The following is a 23,653-nucleotide window of genomic DNA, read 5'->3' as shown; positions in this document are numbered from 1 at the left end:
ATGCTGATTCCCGGATCGTTCGTGGGCCAAATTTAGAAGACGATTGGGCCGGATCCGGCCCCCGGGCCTTAGTTTGCCTACCTATGTGTTAGATAGTAAAATTCATGTTAAATTGCTGTTTTAGGAGTTGTTTTTAAAAGTCTGGAATGAATCAATCCATTTTGCATTACTTTCTATGGGAAAGCGCGTGCCTTGGTTTTGGAACACTTTAGTTTTGGAACGGACTTCTGGAACGGATTAAGTATGAGAACCAAGGTACCACTGTATGCGATTTCACTTAAACGTGCAGTGCCTTGGAATGTAACCTCCCGCCTAAATGCAAACTTGCCTGTAGTGATGGGCTACACAAATGATGGAGAACCTATAGTCCTCCAGATGTTGGGACTCCCCACTCCCATAGGGCTTGCCCACTGGGGCTGATGAGAGCTGGAGTCCAGCCACATTTGTTCCATCCCTGGAACAGACTCACCTTTGGTCTGATGCACCAAGCTTAACTTTTCTGTCCTCTGATTAGTTTTTTTTTTTTTTAAGGTTAGTACAGTGGTACCTTGGTTTACGGATGCGGGTGGCACTGTGGGTTAAACCACAGAGCCTAGGACTTGCCGATTAGAAGGTCAGCAGTTTGAATCCCCGCAACGGGGTGAGCTCCCGTTGTTCGGTCCCTGCTCCTGCCAACCTAGCAGTTCGAAAGCACATCAAAGTGCAAGTAGATAAATAGGTACCGCTCCGGCGGGAAGGTAAACGGCGTTTCTGTGTGCTGCTCTGGTTCGCCAGAAGCGGCTTAGTCATGCTGGCCACATGACCCAGAAGCTGTACGCCGGCTCCCTCGGCCAATAAAGCGAGATGAGCGCTGCAACCCCAGAGTTGGTCACGACTGGACCTAATGGTCAGGGGTGCCTTTACCTTTACCTCAGTTTACAAACAGCCCTGTTTACAAACTATTCGGTTTACGAACTCCGCAAAACCGGAAGTAGTGTTCTGGTTAGCGAACTTTACCTCGGTCTAAGAATGGAAGCTGAATGGTGGAAGGGCACCGGTGCCAGGAGACCTCATTAGGGAAAGTGTGCCTCGGTTTAAGAATGGATTTGGTTTAAGAATGAACTTCAGGAACGGATTAAGTTCGTAAACCAGGTACCACTGTATTGCTTCCTTCTGCTGCTCACTAAAAGCCCAATTTCTAAGCTCATTGTCTAGTGTCTGGTTTGAGGACTCTTAGCTGCTGAGCTGCGCAGGGTGAACAGAGGCCTCTCCTTGCCCCAAAGTCTCACACACCCATCACATAAACCATCCCTGTTATGGGGTGAGGCTCTTTGTATGCAATACTCCCTCCCACCTTGTTTGTTTGCAAATGGCAGTATTGGCCTTGGCCTGCCGGAGGACGACAACCTTTGGTGCTGTGTCAGAAACCATACCAATTACATTTCTGTGGTATATTTGCCCCTTTGGGGGTCAGGGAAAGAATCCAAATGTGCTTGGTAGTTCCTTTTTTCCTCCTCCACCTCAGGAAAAACAAAAACTTATTTCCTTGAAAACAAGGGCCAGTTGAAGCTGAGCCATGTTGGTGAATGCAGTGATGGGGAATCTGTGGTCCCTCCAGATGCTGCCACACTCCTACTCCCATCAGCCCACAGCCATTGTGGCCAATGGTCAGGAATGATGGGAGATGTAGTTTTGAATGATCTGGAGAGCCACACGTTCTCTGTCTCTGCGCAAATGTACAGTACAGTGGTACCTCAGGTTACATACACTTCAGGTTACATACGCTTCAGGTTACAGACTCCACTAACCCAGAAATAGTGCTTCAGGTTAAGAACTTTGCTTCAGGATGAGAACAGAAATCGTGCTCTGGCAGCACGGCGGCAGCAGGAGGCCCCATTAGCTAAAGTGGTGCTTCAGGTTAAGAACAGTTTCAGGTTAAGTACAGACCTCCAGAACGAATTAAGTATTTTTGAAATGCGATTTAAGTTTTGTGTGTGTGTTGGCTGAATTAAATACCTGCATGTGGTATCCCTTGTTGCACTGAAGTATGTGAGTGAGGTACACACACACACACACACACACACAGGCTGACATTTCCCGTGATCCCAGAACAGATCATACAAGGGATCCATATGATTGCAGATATACATATCGCAATGCAACCACATGTTCTGTCGCCCGTTCCATCGCGCATTTGCATCTGATGTGTGGGCATTTCCTCCTAGCCAAATTTGTTGGTGGCAGGTTGGTACAGATGATGAGAGTTTACCCCCATAATAGTTTGCCCAGCTGCATGAGGCCCTTTAGGCAAGAATTGCAAGGCCCCTCCTGCAAGGGGTGTGTGCGAAGACTTCTCTTCCCCACGTCTTTCTAGAAAGATGGCCCTAGTCTGCCTTGCTATTTCAGCTTGCTCTGAGAACATGCCCCGTACGGAAGCTGCGTTGAGCTTGGCATAACACACATCCACATTTCAACTAGAGTATAGACAGGGTGGCGCTGTGGGTAAAAGCCTCAGTGCCTAGGACTTGCCAATCGAAAGGTCGGCGGTTCGAATCCCCGCGGCGGGGTGCGCTCCCGTCGTTCGGTCCCAGCTCCTGCCAACCTAGCAGTTCAAAAGCACCCCCGGGTGCAAGTAGATAAATAGGGACCGCTTACCAGTGGGAAGGTAAACGGCGTTCCGTGTGCTGTGCTGGCTCGCCAGATGCAGCTTGTCACACTGGCCACGTGACCCGGAAGTGTCTGCGGACAGCGCTGGCTCCCGGCCTATAGAGTGAGATGAGCGCACAACCCTAGAGTCTGTCAAGACTGGCCCGTACGGGCAGGGGTACCTTTACCTTTACTATAGACAGGCAGAACTGTGGGTCCTGCATTTTAGTCACTTGTCCACCTCTGCGCATGTCAAACAACCAGGACCAGTTGCAGGATCGCCCCCAAGATGACACATACAGTGGTACCTCGGGTTAAGTACTTAATTCGTTCCAGAGGTCCGTTCTTAACCTGAAGCACCATTTTAGCTAATGGGGCCTCCTGCTGCCGCCGCACCGCCAGAGCATGATTTCTGTTCTTATCCTGAAGCAAAGTTCTTAACCTGAAGCACTATTTCTGGGTTAGCGGAGTCTGTAACCTGAAGCGTCTGTAACCTGAAGCGTATGTAACCCGAGGTACCACTGTATTCTGACTTAGTTAAGGTTTGGAATTCTACCTCTGAAACCTTTTATTGCAGCTCAGTTCTTGCAAAGCTTAGATTTAAGGTTTGCTGACAGAATGAGGAACGGGCAATTCTGTTAAATAAATATTCACAACTTTATGGGTAGGGAACAAATAATGTAACAAAAGGGGAAATATGATATTTGTAGAAAATAGTAGAATATAATAATGAGGATAATAAATTAGAAATGGAAGTTGAGGAAAGCCCAAAGGGGGGGGGAGGGAGAGATGTTATGTAAATTGTATGTTATAAGTATATTTGTAATGAGAAAAAAGAATTTTTTTTTTTTAAAAAAAAGGAACGGGCGATTCTGGGGGAACTGTTGGCATTGCCAAACACCAACAAGGGCATTTGCAGCCCCAGATTGACAAAACACACACTGCGAGCTGAGAGACAACAAAAGGGCCACTCTGTGAAGTTCAAAATGTTTTATTGACATTCTACGAGAAAGTTTCCGTTCGCTACCGAAGCACAAAGAAGCTGGAGCAAAGTTCTCACCTTGCTCTCCCCCCCCCAAGCCAAGATAAAAAAGAAACTTCTTTTAAAATTTAAAATAAGCTTTATACAAATCAGCCCTATATACATTCCCCCCCACCTTTCTCTCCTTATCTATTATACAAGGCGACATAAATAGCAACCTTGACACTGTACAACATTAGAGAATGCTTATTAAAATTGCAGCTCTTTGTTTAAAAAATAACAACTCCCCCCAGCTTTATTGTTTTTTTAAAATCCAAGGTGGATTTGGTTTTTTTCTTCTTTAAAAAATAAGCTTTCCTCTCTGACAATAGCTTAACATGATGCAAGTAGAGCAACACTTAAGACAAATTTTCACTTTCTTTTTCAAAAATAACAATAACTTAAATTATTCCCAAAGTATTTTAAATATCTCCCTCAATTTTTAAAATAAACATTTATCCGCCATCCAACCCCTTACAAACCCTAATGTGAAGGTCAAGGGATATAAATTCCCAAGCCAAATATTTTAATTCTTGGGGTAATTCTGAAGCATCTCTAAAAGGGTTAAGATTTCTCTTTCTTTTCTGGGATTTTGGTTTGTTTTGTTTGGCTGAAAGGGAAACAAGAATCTGGTCCCGTGGAACAGAATAATAAACAGGTCTACCAAAATAAAACAAAGGACATGAGTAGAAATCAACTCCTATGAAAGTGGGCACAGAACTATATGGGTTGCCATATTTCAAGAAACAAAAAGTTTTGGGAAAGTTGAGATTTTTGGGGGATATTGCCCAAAGAAAGTTATTGAGCTTTTTGGGGGAAAGTTTCAAAAAACCCGGACATTTTTATGACAGCCTGAAAGGAACTCAGAAGCTGTTTTGTACTGAGTTTTATACCAATGATCTGTCTGACTCAGTTCGGTCCTTAACAGAGATGGGGAATTTATGGTCCTCCAAGATGCTGTTGTCTCTGACTCCCAAAAACCTCAGCTAGCACAACTAACATCGAGAGGACCACTAGTTCCCCATATCCATGAAACAGAGTTTCAGACTGGGGAGATTCCCAGCACTAGTTGGAGGTGCCAGGATTCAACCCTGGGACTTTCCAATACAAGACATGTTGCTCTGTCACTGAGTTATACAGCCCATCTCCTACCCTGATGTAAACATGGAATAACCCACGATAATTTGGGCCAGGTTCCCTCTCCCCATGCCTTCCTCCCCGCCACCATGCCACTCCACAACACCGACTGGTGTAGAGCAAGGACCCAAACATTTGTCCTTCCAATCCTGTGTAAGCTGAATGCCCTCTTGCGTAACTTTAGTTCAAAAAAAGAGGTAGCGCAGATGGGCAGTGTCATAAAAGAGATCAGAATCTTTCACACACACACCATGGCAAATAGGTCTGTCAGAGGATAGCTTAGTTGGTTAGAGCATGAGACTCTTAATCTCAGGGTCGAGAGTTCGAGCCCCACAATGGGCAAAAGATTCCTGCATTGTGGGGGGTTGGACTAGATAGATGACTCTTGCGGTCCCTTCCAGCTCCATATTGGTCCATATTAAACCTGGACTAATGTTCCTGGGATCAGAACTTTTCTTCCTGCATTGGGGTTTTTATCCTCAGTTTATTCCCAGTTGAAGAACTGGGTCTAAGCCCACCTGTCTGGCTTTCCTAATCCAGAAGGCTCCTGGAGTAAACCTGAAATAGCCACTAGTGAGATCAAAATTGGTCCTTTCCATCACAGCTCTCTGAACTTTCCCCCTGTTCTCTTTGACCGCAAGCTCTCCAGCACTATGTTAACACTGCACACCAGGAGGAGGAACCTTTGACCTTTCGGATGTTGCTGAACTACAGTTCCCATCAGTCCCAGCAAGCATGACCAGTGCCCAGGGATGATGGGAGTTGTAATTCAGCAACACCTGGAGGGCCAGAAGTTCCCCACACCTGCTAAATGCTGCCCAGTTTTGTAAAACAGTCGTGCGTATTTCTAAGGAATTGGCTTTCATCCTAAATTTATTGTATGTGTGTGTGTGTTTTTAAAGCTGTGACAATGTTTACTTGCCCCCACCATCTCTTAAATGTTCCTTAAATTAAAAATAATAATAATTCTAGCTGGATATTATTTCTGGGAGGTCATGTAGAATAGAGAGAGGGGGGTTCATTAGACTGCCCCCATTCCCCAAATGAATGGACGAGTAACAACAGAAATCCTGCTCCTGTCATAAATGACACCAATCGGACTTTGAAACCTTGCCAGATCCTTCAGAGCTCTTCAAGGAGATCCCTCTCTGAATCACTTTGCTTGGGAAAGTGAGCAAACAACACAAAATCAACAAAACAAGAGGAAGGTAAAGAAAACCAGTTGTATACTTTCTTCTCGGGAAGCTGGGGCGGTGCAGTGTGTGACGCTGGGCTTCTCTCCAACCAAGCAGAGAGCCTTCTGACTGAAGCTGGCGGTGATGGTGGTGGTGATGATGATGATGGAGAACTGCCTACAGATAAACCACGCAGGAAGTTGAGGAGGTTGGTCATGTAGGGCGGGTGAAACCAACTTGGCTGAGATACAACATGGACTATGAGCTTTTCTCCCTCCCTCCCACCCACCTTTCCCTTTCCCTTGTTTTGAGATGGTCTCTCAAAAGTCTTAGCCTTTACTGCAGCTCAGTTGTTCCTGAGATGGGATGGAATGTGTGCATGTCCTACAAAACACATCAAAGAGTTTTGACTTGTCGCTGTCTGTCTGTTTCTCCCTGTCTCCCTCCTCTCTCTCCTTCATTCCTTTGTTCCTGCTCCACTGGTTTCATCAAGGAGGCAAAGGAGGTTAATATACCGCTCCAGGATTGGGAGGAGGCCCTGGAGATGGGTGATGCATAGAGCCAGGAGTGGGAGGAGGTCCTTGCTGTATGTGAGGCCCGCTCAGGTTCTGATGATGGTACCAAGGGCTGTGCTCCTCCAGGTAGCTTGGTGGGGAGTTATAGGAGAGTGGCTGAGGGAGCTGGCTCCGGCTGGCTGGGTTGTTGTTGTTGTTGCTGTTGCTGTTGTTGTGGGTGTTACTGTCCCAGAGGGTGGGAGATGGCGGAGAATTGCAAGCCATGGAGTCACTGTTATTGGGGCTGTGTTCCAAGGGGACCTCTCCGTTCTTGTACAGTTTCTTGAACTTGGACCTTCGGTTCTGGAACCAGATTTTCACCTGAGAATAAAGAGAGAATGAAAAATGAAAAAAGAAGAAAAGGTTTCACAGCTGTGTGGTAGGACTGAGAGCTTCATCTGTGGCACTCTGTGTTCTGAAATCAGGGTATGGGGTGGAAATAATAATAATAATAATAATAATAATAATAATAATAATAATAATTTATTTATACCCCGCCCATCTGGCTGGGCTTCCCCAGCCACTCTGGGTGGCTTCCAACAAAATATTAAAATACAGTAATGCATCAAACATTAAAAGCTTCCCTAAACAGGGCTGCCTTCAGATGTCTTCTAAAAGTCTGGTAGTTGTTGTTCTCTTTGACATCTGGTGGGAAGGCGTTCCGCAGGGCGGGTGCCACTACTGAGAAGGCCCTCTGCCTGGTTCCCTGTAACTTGGCTTCTCGCAGTGAGGGAACCGCCAGAAGGCCCTCGGTGCAGGACCTCAGTGTCCAGGTAGAAGACATCCCTACCGTGGACTCCTGAATGGAGAGAGTTGATACCACTCCTTCTTGGTCCATGTGGTGCAGCACATGTTTTGCATGTTCCAGGTTCAACCCCCGGTTTCTCAAGTTTGGGTTGGGAAATACCTTTTCCCGAAACCCTGGAGAGACGCTGCCAATCAGTGTGGGCAATACTGCGGTAGATGGATCAGTGGCCTGCTTTTGTTATAATGCATCTTCCTATGTTGAGTGCTCACTTATCCCAGATCATGTCAACCTTAGAACGCCAAAGAGAAGGTGGATCTCAACCAAGACAATGTGCCAGCATCTAAAATACACATTCAGTGGCATGGCCCCAATCCATGGCCCCAATTTCATGCACAGGAGGCAAGAGGTGGCCTCTGCCTCTTATTTTCCCAACTGCATTTCTAGGGATGATCATGGAAGCTCCCATCAATCAAGGGGAAGTTTTTTTTGAGTGGTGTGTAGAATAGACGTCAGAGGGAAAAGAAGGACTGGAAAGACCCACTTGGTATACTTAATATAGAATTTTGGAGTTGGGTTGTAGCTCTACAAACTGCTAATGCTTCTAAGAGGTCCACGCTACCAGGCAGAGACCCCCACACCCAGAGAACACTGCTGCCTAGAACTCAGAAGAATTGGGACTTCAGCATTCTACAGAGTTGCTCCATCATAATGAGCCAGGATTTAACCCGAGCCAAAGCTTGTCAGCTTTCAGACATCGCATTTCTTTTCCAGCTTAATCTCAGCCTGGGAAGACGTGGAGAAACAACATTTGCACCTCTGAACTTGTGTACAGTTCATGCTTTGAGTTACCACAGTAAAACACATCTCTGGAATCGTGATGCGCCTTCCAGATCTGAGAATGTAAACCTCTCCTTCTGTTTCCAAAGAAATAAATTGTTTCCAAGAGGAAGCCGTCCTCAGGCAGAAGTGCCTGGTTGAGACGAAGGCAGAATGCATAAATTCCACACATTGTCAAAGAGTTCAGATGAAGCGAGGGGGAAATGCCCCTCTTCCAAGTAGAAGTGGGGGAATCTGTGGGCATTCAAATTGTTGTTGGATTCTCAGCTCGGTCCCAGCCAGAATGGTCAGTGTTCAAGGACGATGGGAGTTGGCCTCTAAAAACATTTTGCAAGGCCACAGGCTCCCCATTCCTGCTTTAACTGTAGTCTAGACTCCTTGGACCAAAGGTAAAATGAAATAATAAATATATTTTCCCAAAGCTTCCCCACCCCCCCAGTCACACTCCCTAGAAGAGGTGCCACATCTACCCGTTTTTCCAAAACTATCGCCCTTTCCCTCCAAAACCGATCTTTCGAGAAGTCTTGGTGACAAGCTCTTTCGGAACGTTTTTTTTTACAAGTCCTCTTGGGCTGGGAGGACTGAGGTGACGAAACTTAGGGCAGGGCTGGGAGGGCGGCCTAGCTGGCTTGGAGCCTTTCCGATAGTGCTCTGAGGGCTGCGGTGATGACTTCACACGCGCCCCACTTTGGAGAAAGATCCGAGGAGCAGCGAAAGAAAGTGGGTGGTAGGTGGGGAAGGAAGAGCAAGGGAGGAATGACTAGAGACGGAGAGAAACTCCTGGGAGTCAAAACAAGGAAGGAGGAAAGATTAGGACTCCTTTGTGCCTGGTTGGGAAATAGCCATATTTGTGGGCGGGAGGAGGGAGGGAGATTTCTCCCCCAAGGTGGTGACTGACACTGCAAACCTGGCAACGGGTTCCTATGAGCAAAGTCATCTTCCAGTCTTCCAAATTGCAGCCTTCGGTATTTGTTGCCTGTCAATTAATTAATTCGCGAACGGATAGATTGCAAGGTCACGAAGGACTGAGCATGTTACCTGAAGTCAGCCAAAGTTCTCACAGCGTGTGCTTGCATTAGAGAGCAAGGGGAAATTACGTATTAGAGTCTGTGCAAGCCGGCTGTAATTAAGGAACACACACACAATGGGAAAGGCCCTTTCCAAAAGCCAAAGGGCCCCATCCACCAGCACATTCTCCCTGCGAGCTCCAATGAAATGAACGAGAAGCAAGGGCACTACTGCAGATCGTGACCCCTTAACAGTATTCCAAAGTAGGCTGCAGTCCCATATACAGCGGGAAGTAATTTTGGGACTTCTATCTGACTGCAGATGTCTAGGACTGAACTGTTAGTGGTCCAAGACTGACAAGGAAGGAGCAAAGTGGGAAAGAAATCGCGATGCTCTTTCCGGAGAAAAGGAGATGCCAAGGCAGAAGCGGAAAGAAAAGAGCCAGGGTCATGTCCACAACATGCACCCCTTTCACCTAAAGGAATCCTGGGAATTGTAGTTTGCCAAGGGTGCTACAGCTCTGTGCGAAGTAAACTACAGCCCCCAGAATTCTTGTGGGGGGAGCCATATCCTTTATGGCGTGGCTGCCTGACAGATCAGCTCGATTTCCAAATCCAAAGAGGCATTTCCAAAATCCACCAAGATTAAAGAAACAGCTCCCCCTCATGTCCAAAGAAAAATCAATTGGGGCTGGTCTCTCTCTCTCTCTCTCTCTCTCTCTCTCTCTCTCTCTCTCTCTCTGTGTGTGTGTGAAAAAAATCAAGCCTTTGAAGAGGTCCCACTAAAAACAGTTCAGTACAGTTGTGTTTAGAACGGGTGTTCCTCGTGTGTGAAAGTTTTTTTATTTTTGCAGGGTCCACTCAACATCGTTAGCATCAAAATGCCAGCCTGTATTTGCTCTTTGGGGGAAAATCCATTCAAGTTTTTAAAAGAAGAAGAAGAAGAAGAAGAAGAAGAAGAAGAAGAAGAAGAAGAAGAAGAAGAAGGAGAAGAAGATTGTTGCCAATAACCTGTTATCTCAGTGTCCCATTTGCAAATTAAGCCTCCTGTCTGGAAGCAGTGTGAATCTATTGATGATGGCACCTTCTTCATTTCAGAGCATCTAAGCTCTGAAAAGCTTCCTAAAACGATCAAGCATGCCCATCAGGTCCTCTCCCAGCCTCTGCACACTTTTGGACAACAAACACTGTTCAGCCTCGTAAGGAGGTCAGGAACACCCAACCTATAAATCCTAGTGACATCTCGAGCAAAACAAGAAGAACGGATGCATTCATTTTGGGAAGGGATCCTGGGCTTTCAGCTACAGAGCTCATTTGGTGAGATATCTATTACAGGGTGAACCTCCAGCCCTCCGGATGCTAATAGACTCCAATTCCCATCCCAACTCCCTGCCTGTTGACATTAAGCAGGTGCCTTCACTATCATCTTTTCATTCATAAAGTCATTCATAAAGACATTTTTGTTTAGACGTGTCTACCCAGATGCTTAGAAAGTTGGGGTAATTTTAATCTGTTTTTGTATTTTAACTTTTAAATGCTTTAAAGCAGGGTTGTGTTTCCCCCCTCAATTTTATTGTTTGACCTTTTCGTAAACCACTTTGATGCTTTTTAGCAGGAAGCAGTGTATAAATTTCATGAAATGAAATGAAATAAACGATAGGAGTTATAGGATTATAGTACCATAGAGTTTGAGGCTCATCTGGTCCAAGGTTTTTCTGTTTTGCAGCTGTGCCATTTGTGCTCCTATTGTACAGTGGTACCTCGGAAGTCGAACATAATCCGTTCCGGAAGGACGTTCGACATCCAAAAAGTTCGATTTCTGAGGCGTGGCTTCTGATTGGCTCTTGAAATTGGAAGAGCCAATCAGAAGCCACTTGTCTGCCATGTCAGACGTTCGGCTTCCAAAAAACGTAAAACTTACTTCTGGGTTTTTGACGTCTGGGAGCTGAAACGTTCGGCAACAGAGACGATCGAAAACCGAGGTTTGACTGTATTGGCTACAAACAATAAAATTGATTGATTGCTCTGGTCCAACCCCTTGTGGTGCAGGAATGCAGGGATCGAACCTGCAACCTTGGCGTTATCAGCACCACGCTGTAGCCAACTGAGCTAGTCCAACAACAAGTGGAGGGCCACAGGTTCCCCTGACCTAGACTTAGGCTGCATACACACCATATATTTAAAGCACATTTCCAATCCCCTAAAGCAGGCATGAACTTCAATCCTAAAAACTTCGGCCGGCCCCCACGCATGTTCATTTCATCAAATCTGGCCCTCCTTTTAAAAAGTTTGGGCACCCCTGCCCTAAAGAATAATGGAAACTGTAGTTTATCAGCCCCCTTAACTACAGTTCCAAGGATTCTTGTGGGGGGGGGTGTGTGCTTTAAATGTATAGTGCATATGCAGCCTTAGTAATGACGTAGAATATTTTACGATCATGGAAGGGCAAGGGACCTTGTAGACGCCTCCAAGCTCATCCCAACCCGGCCACCCAATGTGTCTCTTGAGCAAACAACAGGTACACTCTAAGCAAGGAGTTTCAGGTGACTCAGGCAAGCGAGCCAAGCCAAGCACCCTCCTGCAGGAGACAAATAAACACCAGCCTAGCCAACAGGACCTTGGGGGAAATTCCTGTCTCAATCATCACATGGCTACCAGTGAGAAGAACGGCAAAAAGCTCCAGGCAACTCAGGGGAGTGAGCCAAGTGCTACGTTGCACCAAATTAGGGTGGAAAGGGGGTCACTAATCAATGTGTGACCCCGGGGAGTCACCTGAGCACCACAAGGCTGTGTCAGTGTCACCCCACCCACAACATGCGCCCTGAGAACATTTTGCTGGGGGCGAGCATTCTCAGGTGGCCATGAGCGTGCTACATCGCTGCATCGTTTTTGGCGGTATCAGGCAGCCCAGAAGCACGCCAGCTTGCTGCTTTATTTAGATCGCGGCAATTAAGAAGGCCGACCTTTTAAAAGAGAGGGAGCAGAGGGAGAAGCTTTGCTGTCATCAAAGTGCTTGGCCAACCTTGCGTTCCATCTTCGCTTCTTCTCCCTGACTGACCTGCTTAACAGGGATAGTCTAAGTGAGGAGGAAATAAACATTCAAGGCTTTGTGTCCAAAGGTGGGAGGGATGAAGCAGAGGAAACCAAGATGGCCGGTCGGAGGAGACTTGCAGGAATTTGGCATTGATGCTCATGAATTTAAAGACGAAAGTTTTCTTTAAAAAAAAGATTTTGAAGGAACTAAGATCTTGAGACTCAGAATGTCAGGGCTAGGGTGTGGAACAGCAGCTGTAACTGGTAATGCACTCAAGGGGGGGTGGAGGTGGGAGAATATTTTTATTTACTTATTTAAGGCCTTTATAAACCACTTAGGTAAAGGTAAAGCAGTGTAGATTAAAATAAATCAAGTCATCTTGTCCAATGTCCTGCATTGCAGGAATCTCCACTAAAGCATCCATGACAGACGGCCATCCAATCTCTGCTTAAACCATACAGAGAATTTTTTAAATCATCATATTGTATATCAATCAAGGGTGGGGAAATTATTACCCTGAAGATGTTGTTGGACTTCAGCATCCATCAGCCCCAGCGAGTTGTAGCTCGACAACATCTGGTGAACCACCTCTGGTTTATACTATTCTCACAATTTTAATTTTTTTCAATATACCACCTTTCTAATTATACATACTGTTCCAACTACACTTCTTCTTCCTCAAGGAAGTTTATCCTGTTGAAGAAGACGAATTAACACTATGTCCCTAATATTTTTCAGTCTCGAGATTTTGAATCCCGTAATAAAATAAAACAAAAACTTCACCTGCTTAAATTCACGAGGAAATTCAATTTTAGCTCAGCCAAGCTCATCTCTCCCACAAAATAAATGCTTGCTTTCAATCCTAGGGAACCATCTGTATGTGTGACGGGGGGGGGGGTGAGGGGTGGGATCCTGCCCACATAAGGTTTTATGCGGTGAAAAATCCTTTGAATCGTTGCTTTTTGCTGAGATATTTTAGCACAGCTATTTGTAAGCATGGGCAAACTGGCCTTGCGGATGCTTTTCAAGGGTAGCTGGATCCTGTCCTTTCCATCACCACCCAGGGAAAACCTTTGAGAAGCAGGTTATCCTGGGAAGGGGAGCTGAGCGCAATCTCCAATTGCATGTGAGAGCATTTGTGAGCAACCACACGTCTTCAACAAAGCACCCCCCCCCAAAAAAAAGAATCATGGGAACTGTAGTTTACCCCTCGCTGAGCTACAATTCTTTGGGGGAAACTTCAAATGTTTGGTGCGGGTCTTCCGCTGGATAACTTTTCGCAGAGGCTTTTTAGAAAGCCATCAATGGGGATCTGAGCAGGCGATATACATCACCAAAGCAGGGAGCTGGACCAGATAGACCAGGGATGTCCAACAGGTCGATCTAGATCCTGGGAGGTTTTGGTAGATCCCGGTTGATCACTGGGCCCCTTTCCTTAGTGTTGGTAAAATTGAACCCTGCCCCACCCCCTCACCCTGTCCTCCATTGTTGCACGATCTGCAGAATGGAAGATGGAGTTTACTAAGTGAGGCTATTTGTTTCCCCAGCGATTTGTTGGTTCTTCTTTTCCCCCCAAAACCCTTAAAAAAACAGGGCTCCTCCATAAAAAAGCTCAACAACTTTGACCTGAACCCGCCCCCAAAAGGGGTAGATCACTGCCAGATTTTAATTCTGTATGTAGATCGCAGTCTCTTGGGAGTTGCTACCCCTGAGATAGGCCATGAGGCTTCTGCACAATTCTGTGACGCCATGCCTTTATCTTTTACCAGGCATACGCAAACTCTGGCCCTCCAGATGTTTTGAGACTACAATTCCCATCATCCCTGACCGCTGATCCTGTTAGCTAGGGATGGTGGGAATTGTAGCTCCGAAACATCTGGAGGGCCGGAGTTTGCCTATGCCTGATCTTTACTGTACAAGTTCTGAAACGGAACCCTGGGCTTGGAAAGATTCCGGTTCCGAGCCTTGATTGGCGCGGGAGACGAGAAGGACTGCTCCAAACCCATATCTGTGGTTCCACCAGATAAGAGGTCAGCGACTCTTCAAGTCACCCTACTCCTCCTTGCCTAGATAGCCGCCGCCTTCCAGCCAGAGCTTGGCGTAAACAGCGGAAGTTGCATGACTGCTATTATGTCCTCATGCCTCTGCCTCCCCAAATTGCAGCTGGAGTAATTGGGTCAAATTGCTTCTGGCGTCGGACGTCCTACTGGAGAGGGCCTAGCAAAGTTTCCAGGCAGTTTGCTATAGAATATATATATATATATATGAGCGAGAGCGAGCTGAACAATGATATGAGCCTTCTGTGGGGAGTTCTGCAACTTTGCAATACGTAAAACTTTTATCTCCATGTGCTTTAAAGGGCAAGCAATCCATCCATCTTCTAAACAATACAAAGGATCACTCCTAAGTGTTTACCTGAAAGCAGGTCTGTGGTTATCTGCACACTGTACATCATGATGCAACCCCTGGAGTTTTAATAGTGGCATTGAAGGAGGAATTTCAGCAGCTGGATTTTGCATACCAAGCTACACCTGCCGAAATTCCCTCTCCTGCACAACAATGAAAGGTGCAAGAGCCCTGCCCCCCCTTTTTTGCATCTGGGCACCTGGCTATATTGCCAACTCAGAAGTAAGACCCATTGAGCTCAATGGGTTTAGGTGGGCTTTGCAATCCACACTAAGCTGAGGAATGGATTGGCCTTTACTGGCTGGGAGTGAGGCCCACTGAACACAGCGAAACATCCTTCTCATGTAGATTTGCATGGTTAAGTTTCACAGGAAGAGCCGACTGAGTTTTACTTGCAATAAAATGTCTGCCAGATAAGGCCAGAGAGCTAAGTTTAGGCAATTTTCCAGCTTTGGGGTTTTAACTTAGGTTTCCATGCGGCCAAATGCCACTGGGCCTGTTTCTGATTTTCAGACAGCAATTAATTTCACGGGCAGAGTTTGAATCCAGAACTCTGACACGAAACCCCTGCCAGGTATATGAAGAGACATTAGTGGGAAAGTAAGTGGTGAAAGGAAGGCACTCTGCACATGCTTAAAGGCAGTCTGGTCCTAATGACAACAGGTTCCAGAGAGCCTTGGCTCAACTTAAAACCTTTCTGTTGAGTTTTATACTTGGAAAATCGAACAAGAAGCCAGAATTGTACAGTTAAACCCTGACATCTAGGCAAACATGTCCCTGCACTGATTTCATCTCCCAAATGTTGTGAAGCAGTACTTGCCAATCTTGCTTTATTCAGTATTCTGCATCATGCTATCAGAAGGAACCCAAACGCTATTTAAGTCTAACCCGATAGTATCCTTACCAACTCTCCATTACTGTTCCCATCCAGGCTCCTTAAAAGTCACATTAAAGGCTAAGAAGTCAAAAGTCCTTTAGATGGTACAGCCTGGCCTCCTGTCATGCCTAAGAGACAGATGGCCCCGCTACTTGCCACAGCTGTCTTAAAAAGCAGATTTATTTTATTGCAGATTCGTGCTGATTTGCTTGCGGGGAGGTCAGATGCTGCTGCATCAAAGCAAAACAAATGTTACCCCACACCTCGCAGCACAATTTCCCATTGCTTATTGCAAAGAGTCCAATTTAGGGGGGGGGGCAGGCTTGTTGCGCCAGACTTCCCAGCCAATTATAATTGTGCAACCTAAACCGGCTGGTGCTTGTGATTGAATCCCACCCAAAAATAGCAAGCTTCTGGAAGCACCCAGAGACTTTTTGGCCTCCAAACGTCCCATTTAAGCAAAGACAGGCAGAGAAGCTTCCGTTGCTCAGGAAACTTGCCAAATTCATCCAAAAGCATCGGAGGACGGGGATAGTGCCCTGCACAGGCAACTCAGATATCACTTGGGGAACCGTATATAGGATTGTCTACATTTAAAAGAAAATCTTTATAGCAAGCGAATGAGCCCTTCGCCGATTAGAACTGAAATTATGGCACAGCGCGGGAGGTTAAGCCTTTCGAGAGCACTATTTTCCTGATCAAAACACTATCCCCGTTCCACTGCCAAAAACAAAAGGCAGAGGTATCATAAAGTTTCTGTATTTGATTTGAGACACACACACACACACTGCTGCAGTTAACACTGCAGGAAGTGTGATCTCTGCTTTGATCCTCCACAGATGACTCTTAGCTGAGATTTCAACTGACAGTACAAATCCTTTTGAAGGAAGTCTCCCTCTGTTCAGTGGGGCTTACAGAGCAACCCTACACAGGTCTTCTAAGAAAAGCCTGGGCCGACTTCAAATGCCCTTTCCTCCCCGATAAGCATGTGTAGGATTGAAACCAGTTAGCGTTGGGCTTTTTTCATCTGGTTTAGACGTTTCAAAAGTCTTTTCCCCCTTTTTTTGTCCTCCCTCCCCCTTGAAAGCTGCAACCACCATTTGCCCAAGGAAACAGATGGTTATCGGCAGTCTAAAAAAAATGAGATACAGGTACACAAACCTTCCCAGTGCTTTAAACCGTATGGGTAAAAATCCAAGAAAATGAGAAATATTCACAGCCTGATCCTATACATGTAAGTTAAGTCCTGCTGGATTCGATGGGACTGATTCCCAGGTTAAGAGTGCAATCCTAAGGATGTCTACTCAGGAGTAAGTGAGGTCAGGATTGCTGCCCAAGGCTCCAGCCGTGCAGCCTGACCCACAACGAAAGGTTTTGCTAGGGCCAAAGTAATTATGCAGAGGGGCAGTAAAAAAAGGGGGGGGGACATAGCTCAGTTTTTTTGTTACCCAAGGAGAGTTTGCCTTGAATAAGATCTGCCCAGCTGTTCCCGTGGCCTACTACTAGATAGTTTGGTGGGCTGAGATTCTGGTAGATCCATGCTCAGCTCAGTCGCACTTGGAGCAGCCTTGTGGGAGTTGCTCCTTCTTAACCTTAGCTCCCTCCTCCCTCAATCCTGTAAAATGGGAATAACAACGAGTCTGATCAGACCCTCCAAATGTCCCCCTTTTCCAGGGACAGTCCCAGATTTTCAAAAGCCGTCCCGGTTTCTGATTTGATCCCAGAATGTTCCTCTTTCCCCTTAGAACGTCTCTATTTTCATTGGAGAAATGTTGGAGGGTATGGAATAAGATGTCCCTATTTACATCAGAGAAATGTTGGCGGGTATGGAATAAGACGTCCCTATTTTCATCAGAGAAAAGTTGGAGGGTATGGAATAAGACGTCCCTATTTTCATAAGAGACATGTCGGAGGGTATGGAATAAGACGTCCCTATTTTCACTGGAGAAATGTTGGAGGGTATGGAATAAGACATCCCTATTTTCATTGGAGAAAAGTCGGAGGGTTTGGAATAAGACATCCCTATTTCCATCAGAGAAATATTGGAGGATATGCTGTTTGTGTGGAGGAGCATGAGAGGCAAATATTTTGTGTCTTAAACAACAGTACGCAAAAGACACATGCAAGCCATCCTACTTGGGACATGGCACCTTCTGCCACCCAACAACTGCCACCCAACTATGCAGTCGCTAGTTGGTCCACCAGCTGCTTGTGTTCACCCGATGTGGGGGACCTGTGGCTTTCCAGATGTTTCAGAACTACAAGCCCATCATCCCTGCCCATTGGTTGTGCTGGCTTGGGCTGCTGGGAGCTGCGAGTCCAGCAACACCCGAAGTGCCACAAGTTCCCCACACCTCCTCCAGAGGCTAGCAAGGAGTTGTTTTCCCAACTTGGCCAACTTCCTCCTCGCAGTTACCCATCAGCACCTCTCAGCTGAGCCTCCCTTGGCCTCAGGAGGAAGAAAGGGACTCTGCCAAAACACAGGAGTTGCATCGCCACACCTACGTGTTTCCTGCCGCCACCGCCTCTCAGGGCAGTCAGCATTCTGCTCTGGATCACTGAGCCCCAGCCAGAGATGAATGAGTAGGTCTGAGACAGCAGAGGAGCGATGGAGACTTGACTCTTTCCCTTCCGTGCTGTGGCCCATTGCTCCAAACCTGTCAATATTGTCTAAGCCGATGCCAACACATGATCCCCATGTTATCAGAGCTACTGCTCTCATCAAAGAGACACCGACATATGTCGCCTTGCGCAGCAGCAGAAAAACCCAGACCCCTCTTCTCTGTGATCCCCTCCATCCCAAAATTTTTGCTGCGATGCCACGGAATGCGCAAAAACATTCTAACTGCAGAGGTTGAAAAGTGTGGAATGCTGGCATTCCGCACAGCTTGCCAAGAGAGAGAAGTGAAATATTGGCTGTGTGGGTTAAAACACACACAAAACAAAACACCCTCACAAATGGCTAGGAACTGGAGGGGCTGAGGAAAATGAGGTAGATGGGGAAAAACCTGCATGCAGTGCCTAGAGGAGTGGGGAGGGGGTTAAGGAAAATAGAGTCAAGGGGGCTGAATTTCATATAAGGATTTGCCATGTATCATCAGATTTTCAGCTGCAGGACTCCACTTTTGTAGTACAGTGGTACCTCGGGTTACATACGCTTCAGGTTACGGACTCCGCTAACCCAGAAATAGTACCTCAGGTTAAGAACTTTGCTTCAGGATGAGAACAGAAATCGTGCTCCAGCGGCGTGGCAGCAGCGGGAGGCCCCATTAGCTAAAGTGCTTCAGGTTAAGAACAGTTTCAGGTTAAGAACGGACCTGCGGAACGAATTAAGTACTTAACCCGAGGTACCACTGTGATGGACTGGGATTCCAACAGCTGGAAGTCCCAAAGCAATTGGGAAATCGAGAAGAAAGATCAAACATCCAAACACCTGAAACTATTTTTCTCTTACTGTCCTAAACTATTTTATTCAAGAGCTGTGAAACTCCTGCTGGGGATCTCCCAACCATCTAGGGCTACTAAATCCAGCAACTTCCTGAGATTTTGTTGGAGTTCCACGCACATGTCCCTCTCTCGCTCCCGTTTCCCTAAACAGAGCCGGAAAGCTAAACAGACCAGGATGTTCTTATTTCCAATGTGTGCTTGTTTCTACCTGAGTCTGGGTCAGTCCAAGCTGCGCGGCCAACTCTGCCCTCTCTGGCAGCGCCAGGTACTGCGCCTTTTGGAATCTCCTCTGCAAGGCAGCCAGCTGGTAACTCGAGTAGATCGTGCGCGGCTTTCGGATCTTTTTGGGCTTCCCGTTGACCATCCGCACTTCTGGCTCGGGTTCTTCCTTCACTGAGACTGCAGAAAGGGGCAGAGGGGGGAAGACAGAGGAAGAACTGCATTAGAGCACAAAAATAAATAAAACCACAGCGAGTTGCTGGATCGGAACGGGAAAAGGAGTTGCGGGAAAGGAGTTTGCTTTTTATACTTTTGGAGCGGCAAGCTGCCTTTCCGCAGAAGAGTCCAAGTTCTCGATCTCTGCTGGAAAAGAGAATGAATGAAAGCCTGGCTGCAGAGAACAACGTGGACGGCAAAGATCAGCCCTTTGAGAATGGCGGCTCAACAGAAGAGCAGGATAACTGTGATCTCCTCTGGAGACTATTTTATTTTGCTGGGCTGCTCCCCAAAACTCTTAATTTGCCCCCAAGAACCCGCCCGACTTCTGCACACCACGGAAGCATCTAACTCCCCTCCACTGGTTCCCAGGGGTGCAGAAAACATGAAAATTAGAAAACCACTCTCTGATGTCAAAGACCCATCACACAACCCTATGCGGCCTGATACATATATCGCCACCATAGGCATGGTACCTCCATCATCCATTCCCCCCAACCCTTCTCAGTCAACAAAGCTTCATAAACTCCATATTTTAGGGCTAGATTGGGGAAACGATGTGTGGTTTAAATGGGGTATCTGGAGCATGCTATAGGAAGCAAAGATACAGGGTTAGATCCAACCTGAGTTTCACTCAAAGTCGACCCATAGGAATCATGCATTCCAATTTCGCCTTGTCAATTCATTTCAATGGGTTTACTCTGAGCAGGTACGGCATATTGTACACTTGGGATGAACCAGTCAATTCACCTCCCTGGAGTCTGTACCGCAGAGGTTGCTTCGAGCCAACTGTTGCTTTATTGTCATGAGACAAAATCAACTTTACCCACAAATATTGGAAAAGACCCTTCTCCTGCCCAGTCTTCTGGGACTCTGCACCATCCTATTCAGTGGAAGCGGAAGAGATTGCACTGATAAGATTTCAGAAAATAATCGAACTTCCCATGGTTTTAGCACTTTTCTTTCTCTTCCATTACCCGATATTTTTCTCGTTTTCAATTTTTCCTTCGCTCGGCTTGACTTTGGTGATTTGATCGCTGCCTGGGTTTCTGTATTCAGATTTCCCATTCTCCCTCTGTTCTAGTCTCAGTTTCTTCACTTTTTCCCCTGATGTTTTTAGCATTTCCAGGGCTGAACATGGCTGGACTTTGGCCTAGCCGGCTTTGCTCTGCTTCAAACCTCCTGGCTCGCAAAACCTGCCTCCTCCTCCTCCATGTCCTTCCCAGTTTGCCTTTCTAAAACTGTCTCCATTTCTCAGTCTCACTCGTGTATCCATGGATATTTTTTTCTTCCTGGCAGGAAGCATTGTCCGGTTACGTGGGGACAGTCGGAACCACACAGCCCCCATGTTCCCTTCCTGAAATATTTGTGGGGAGTGAGGGCGTGAATTAGGCCTCAAACGGCCGGCCAGCATCTCTAGCCTGCTTCACTTAGAAAATCGGCATGCTCAGTTTTGTTGACAGAGAAAGACTTTTCTCACCTTTACACCCCTCCATCCTAAACCCATGTACTTGGAAACAAGAACTACTATTTTCCATGGAGCTTTTATTTTTATTTATTTTTATTTTTAATAAAAGAAACATATTGCCTTCTTGCTGGCATCTTTTGCTTCTTAAACTTTCCACTTTATTTCCTACGTGATACCAAATCAAACGTCTCTCCTCTTCCAATCATAAGTTGCAAAGTATCTCAAATAAAAAGTTTTGGAGAGGAGGGGGAGAGAAGCCCAGGAAATTCTGCACACCTGTTCATACACTCACAGAAAATAAATATGTATAAACTTGGAAGAGACGGTCACAGGACAAAATAGTGGTGTTTATTTTTTAAGTGTGCGTGTTGGGGAGGTGAATATTATTTTTCCCTTCAAAAAGTCACAGAATCAGCAGGGTGGGGACGTGGGGGGGATGTACAAAATATCAAACTCTCATTTGAGCAAAAGAAGCTATTGTGATATTGTTGTCAAAGTCACTTGTAGTTTACATAAGAAGAGACAGCAATCAAAAGTCACGGACCAGTTCATAATATTTTTTTATGTAGACTGGGTTACGAAGTTATACTGTCGGGTATTCCTAAACTTGTATCTCTTAAGTACACTGAAGAAATAGATCTAGGATGGAAAAGACGCCTTCAGATATTTCTCTCCCCTCTTTCTCGAACTGAGAGAAGATAGTCCACCACTGCTTTTAATACCCCTTTGGCCAGGGAAAAAAGTTGTATAACCCGAAGACCTCCATCAGTGGCTTTGCTGTTTCATGCCAGAATAAAGCCTGCAATGAATTCTTCATATTACATCTTTTATGGCAGAGTCTGAATGTGGCAAATGGCAAGGGAATAAGGAGGGAAAGGATGGGGCAGTAGCCCCCTTGGCTACGCTGTTGTCGCCTCTAACTTGCCAGTGGCCAGAGTTGTGCTTCTGAAAGGGATCACAGAACTGGAAACACCGTTTCAGTCTTTTAAGTCTTTCAGTCGTTTCAGTCTTATCCTATTGCAGGATAACTTTATGGACGGGACTAGCAATCTGGTTCAAGAGATGCAGAAACGTCTAACAGCAGCAAGCCCTGAAGTGAATGTTTGTGGATCGAGGGCACTGATTTAGCCTCATCCTAGAAGTTCATGATTCTGGTTCAGTGGGGCTACTAGACCCCTCCAGAAAGTGTACTTGTTGTCTAGTGTGACAGAGCAAAAGAGACGTTCCCCGTGTCCAGTTTTCCTGTTCAGTCGTAATACCTTTCTCAGAAGATATTACCAAAGTATATCCTCCTTCTCTTCTATAAGTAAGAATATTTTCCAAGAGAATGGGGGGAAAGTGATTCCACTTTCTAGGAAGGTCTTAACCTCCCTGAATCCTAAAACTCCCCTTTCTCAATAGTGTCACTTCTCATACCCTTGACTTCGCTCGCCGGGAACATAAATATTCTCCTTACCTGTTTCTTGACTGGGCAATGGCTGATCCCGGAAAGATCCATACGGCCTGTAGGAAGTGCTGTAGGGGTAATCAGATTTTGGGGAGTACGTCCCAGCACCCCCAATCCCATTGAGGTTAAATTGGGGGTGGTACGCATAATGGTTCATCGGCTGGGTGTACGTTTGGCTGGGATAATACTCATGCTGGTTATGTGGGGTGCTGTAGTAACCCAGATCCGTGATGGACGACTCGGGGAGCGTAGGGGAGTCCTTGGTGGCCACATGGCAACTCAGGGAGCTGGAGATGTCCGTCAAAATACTGGTGATCTTCTTATCAAAGGATCCACTCATGGTGAGAAGGTCCACGCCGGCGTTGCAAAGGTCCACCAAGTTGGGCAAAAGGAAACCAAACCCACCCACCCCTAAAAATAAAAGTGTGCAAGGCTTGCTTGTAGGGTTTGGGGCAGATCTCCTCCTCTTCTTCCTCCTCCTCCTGAGTAGGCTTACTCAGTCATTGCTGCAGTAATAGCTGCTGCTGCTGCTGTTCCAGCCCTCCTCCAGGGAAAATGTGTAAGAAATCCAACCCAGCCAGCTTGCTTAAACCCTTTAATTAGGGAGTAGGGAAGGGTGGATACTGCATTCCGATTGGCTCCAGAAATATTGCCTTGCAGGCAAAACAGACTCTTCCCCCCCCCACTCCCTTCTCTCTTTGCCTTTTCTTTCTTTCCATCTCTCCATACTTCTTTTATTTTTTTTTAAAAAAAGGAGCGGAGGAGAAAACAAATGCAACCCTTTCGAAGCACACATGCACACACATATTTACATATACATGCCTCTTGGGAGAACGCACACACACATATATAACACCTTTGGAGAGGAGATGGATCCCCCCCCCTCACAAAAACCCCCAGGGTGGCTTTCCCTATATCTCCCCCCTTGACTGTGGGAGGGATTAACTATCTAATAAAGAGGTGCATCCGTTGGGATGGGGAGAGAGGCAGACCTCTTCTGCGTTTGTTCTGTTCTGTTCACCTATGGAAAAGTGTGTTTGGGTGGCGCTGGGCCTGATTTTGGGGGGTTCTGCATGCGGCCTCCATCTGTCCCATTCCAGCTGGAATGGCGGAGGTGCACTCAAATTCTACGGGTTTTTGTTTAAATGATGCACAGAGCATTCTTTATCTGTTTTTAAAGCACTTCACAAACCATTGCCGGCATGATAGTCTGAGGTGGTTGGAACCCCCCTCCCCCGTTAAAAGTTTCTACCTGTCCTTCAGAGTCCCCTGTGGATTCTCTTATAACACCTGGATATCTTGATGATGGATGTAGCACTTAGTTCACTTGGTTAGAGGATGGTGCTGATAATGCCAAGGTCATGGGTTCGATCCCCGTATGGGTGCACATTCCTGCTGCAGTAGCGGGTTGAACTAGATGACCCCTGGTGTCCCT

General features: G+C 46.3%; 1 protein-coding gene across 1 annotated transcript; it reads right to left on the bottom strand.

Moving 5' to 3' along the window:
• Positions 1–3,600: 3,600 nt before the first annotated feature.
• On the bottom strand, positions 3,601–22,792 carry DLX3 (distal-less homeobox 3). The gene is made up of 3 exons (XM_053361721.1): positions 22,228–22,792; positions 19,077–19,267; positions 3,601–6,833 (listed from the first exon to the last, which is right to left on the bottom strand). The coding sequence occupies exons 1-3, from the start codon at positions 22,556–22,558 to the stop codon at positions 6,465–6,467; spliced, it is 891 nt and encodes a 296-aa protein (XP_053217696.1). The 5' UTR covers positions 22,559–22,792; the 3' UTR covers positions 3,601–6,464.
• Between the last annotated feature and the right edge of the window lie 861 nt (positions 22,793–23,653).

This window comes from Podarcis raffonei, chromosome 13 (assembly GCF_027172205.1).
Source record: "Podarcis raffonei isolate rPodRaf1 chromosome 13, rPodRaf1.pri, whole genome shotgun sequence".
NCBI lineage: Eukaryota > Metazoa > Chordata > Lepidosauria > Squamata > Lacertidae > Podarcis > Podarcis raffonei.
This window is presented reverse-complemented; position numbering and strand designations above follow the sequence as displayed.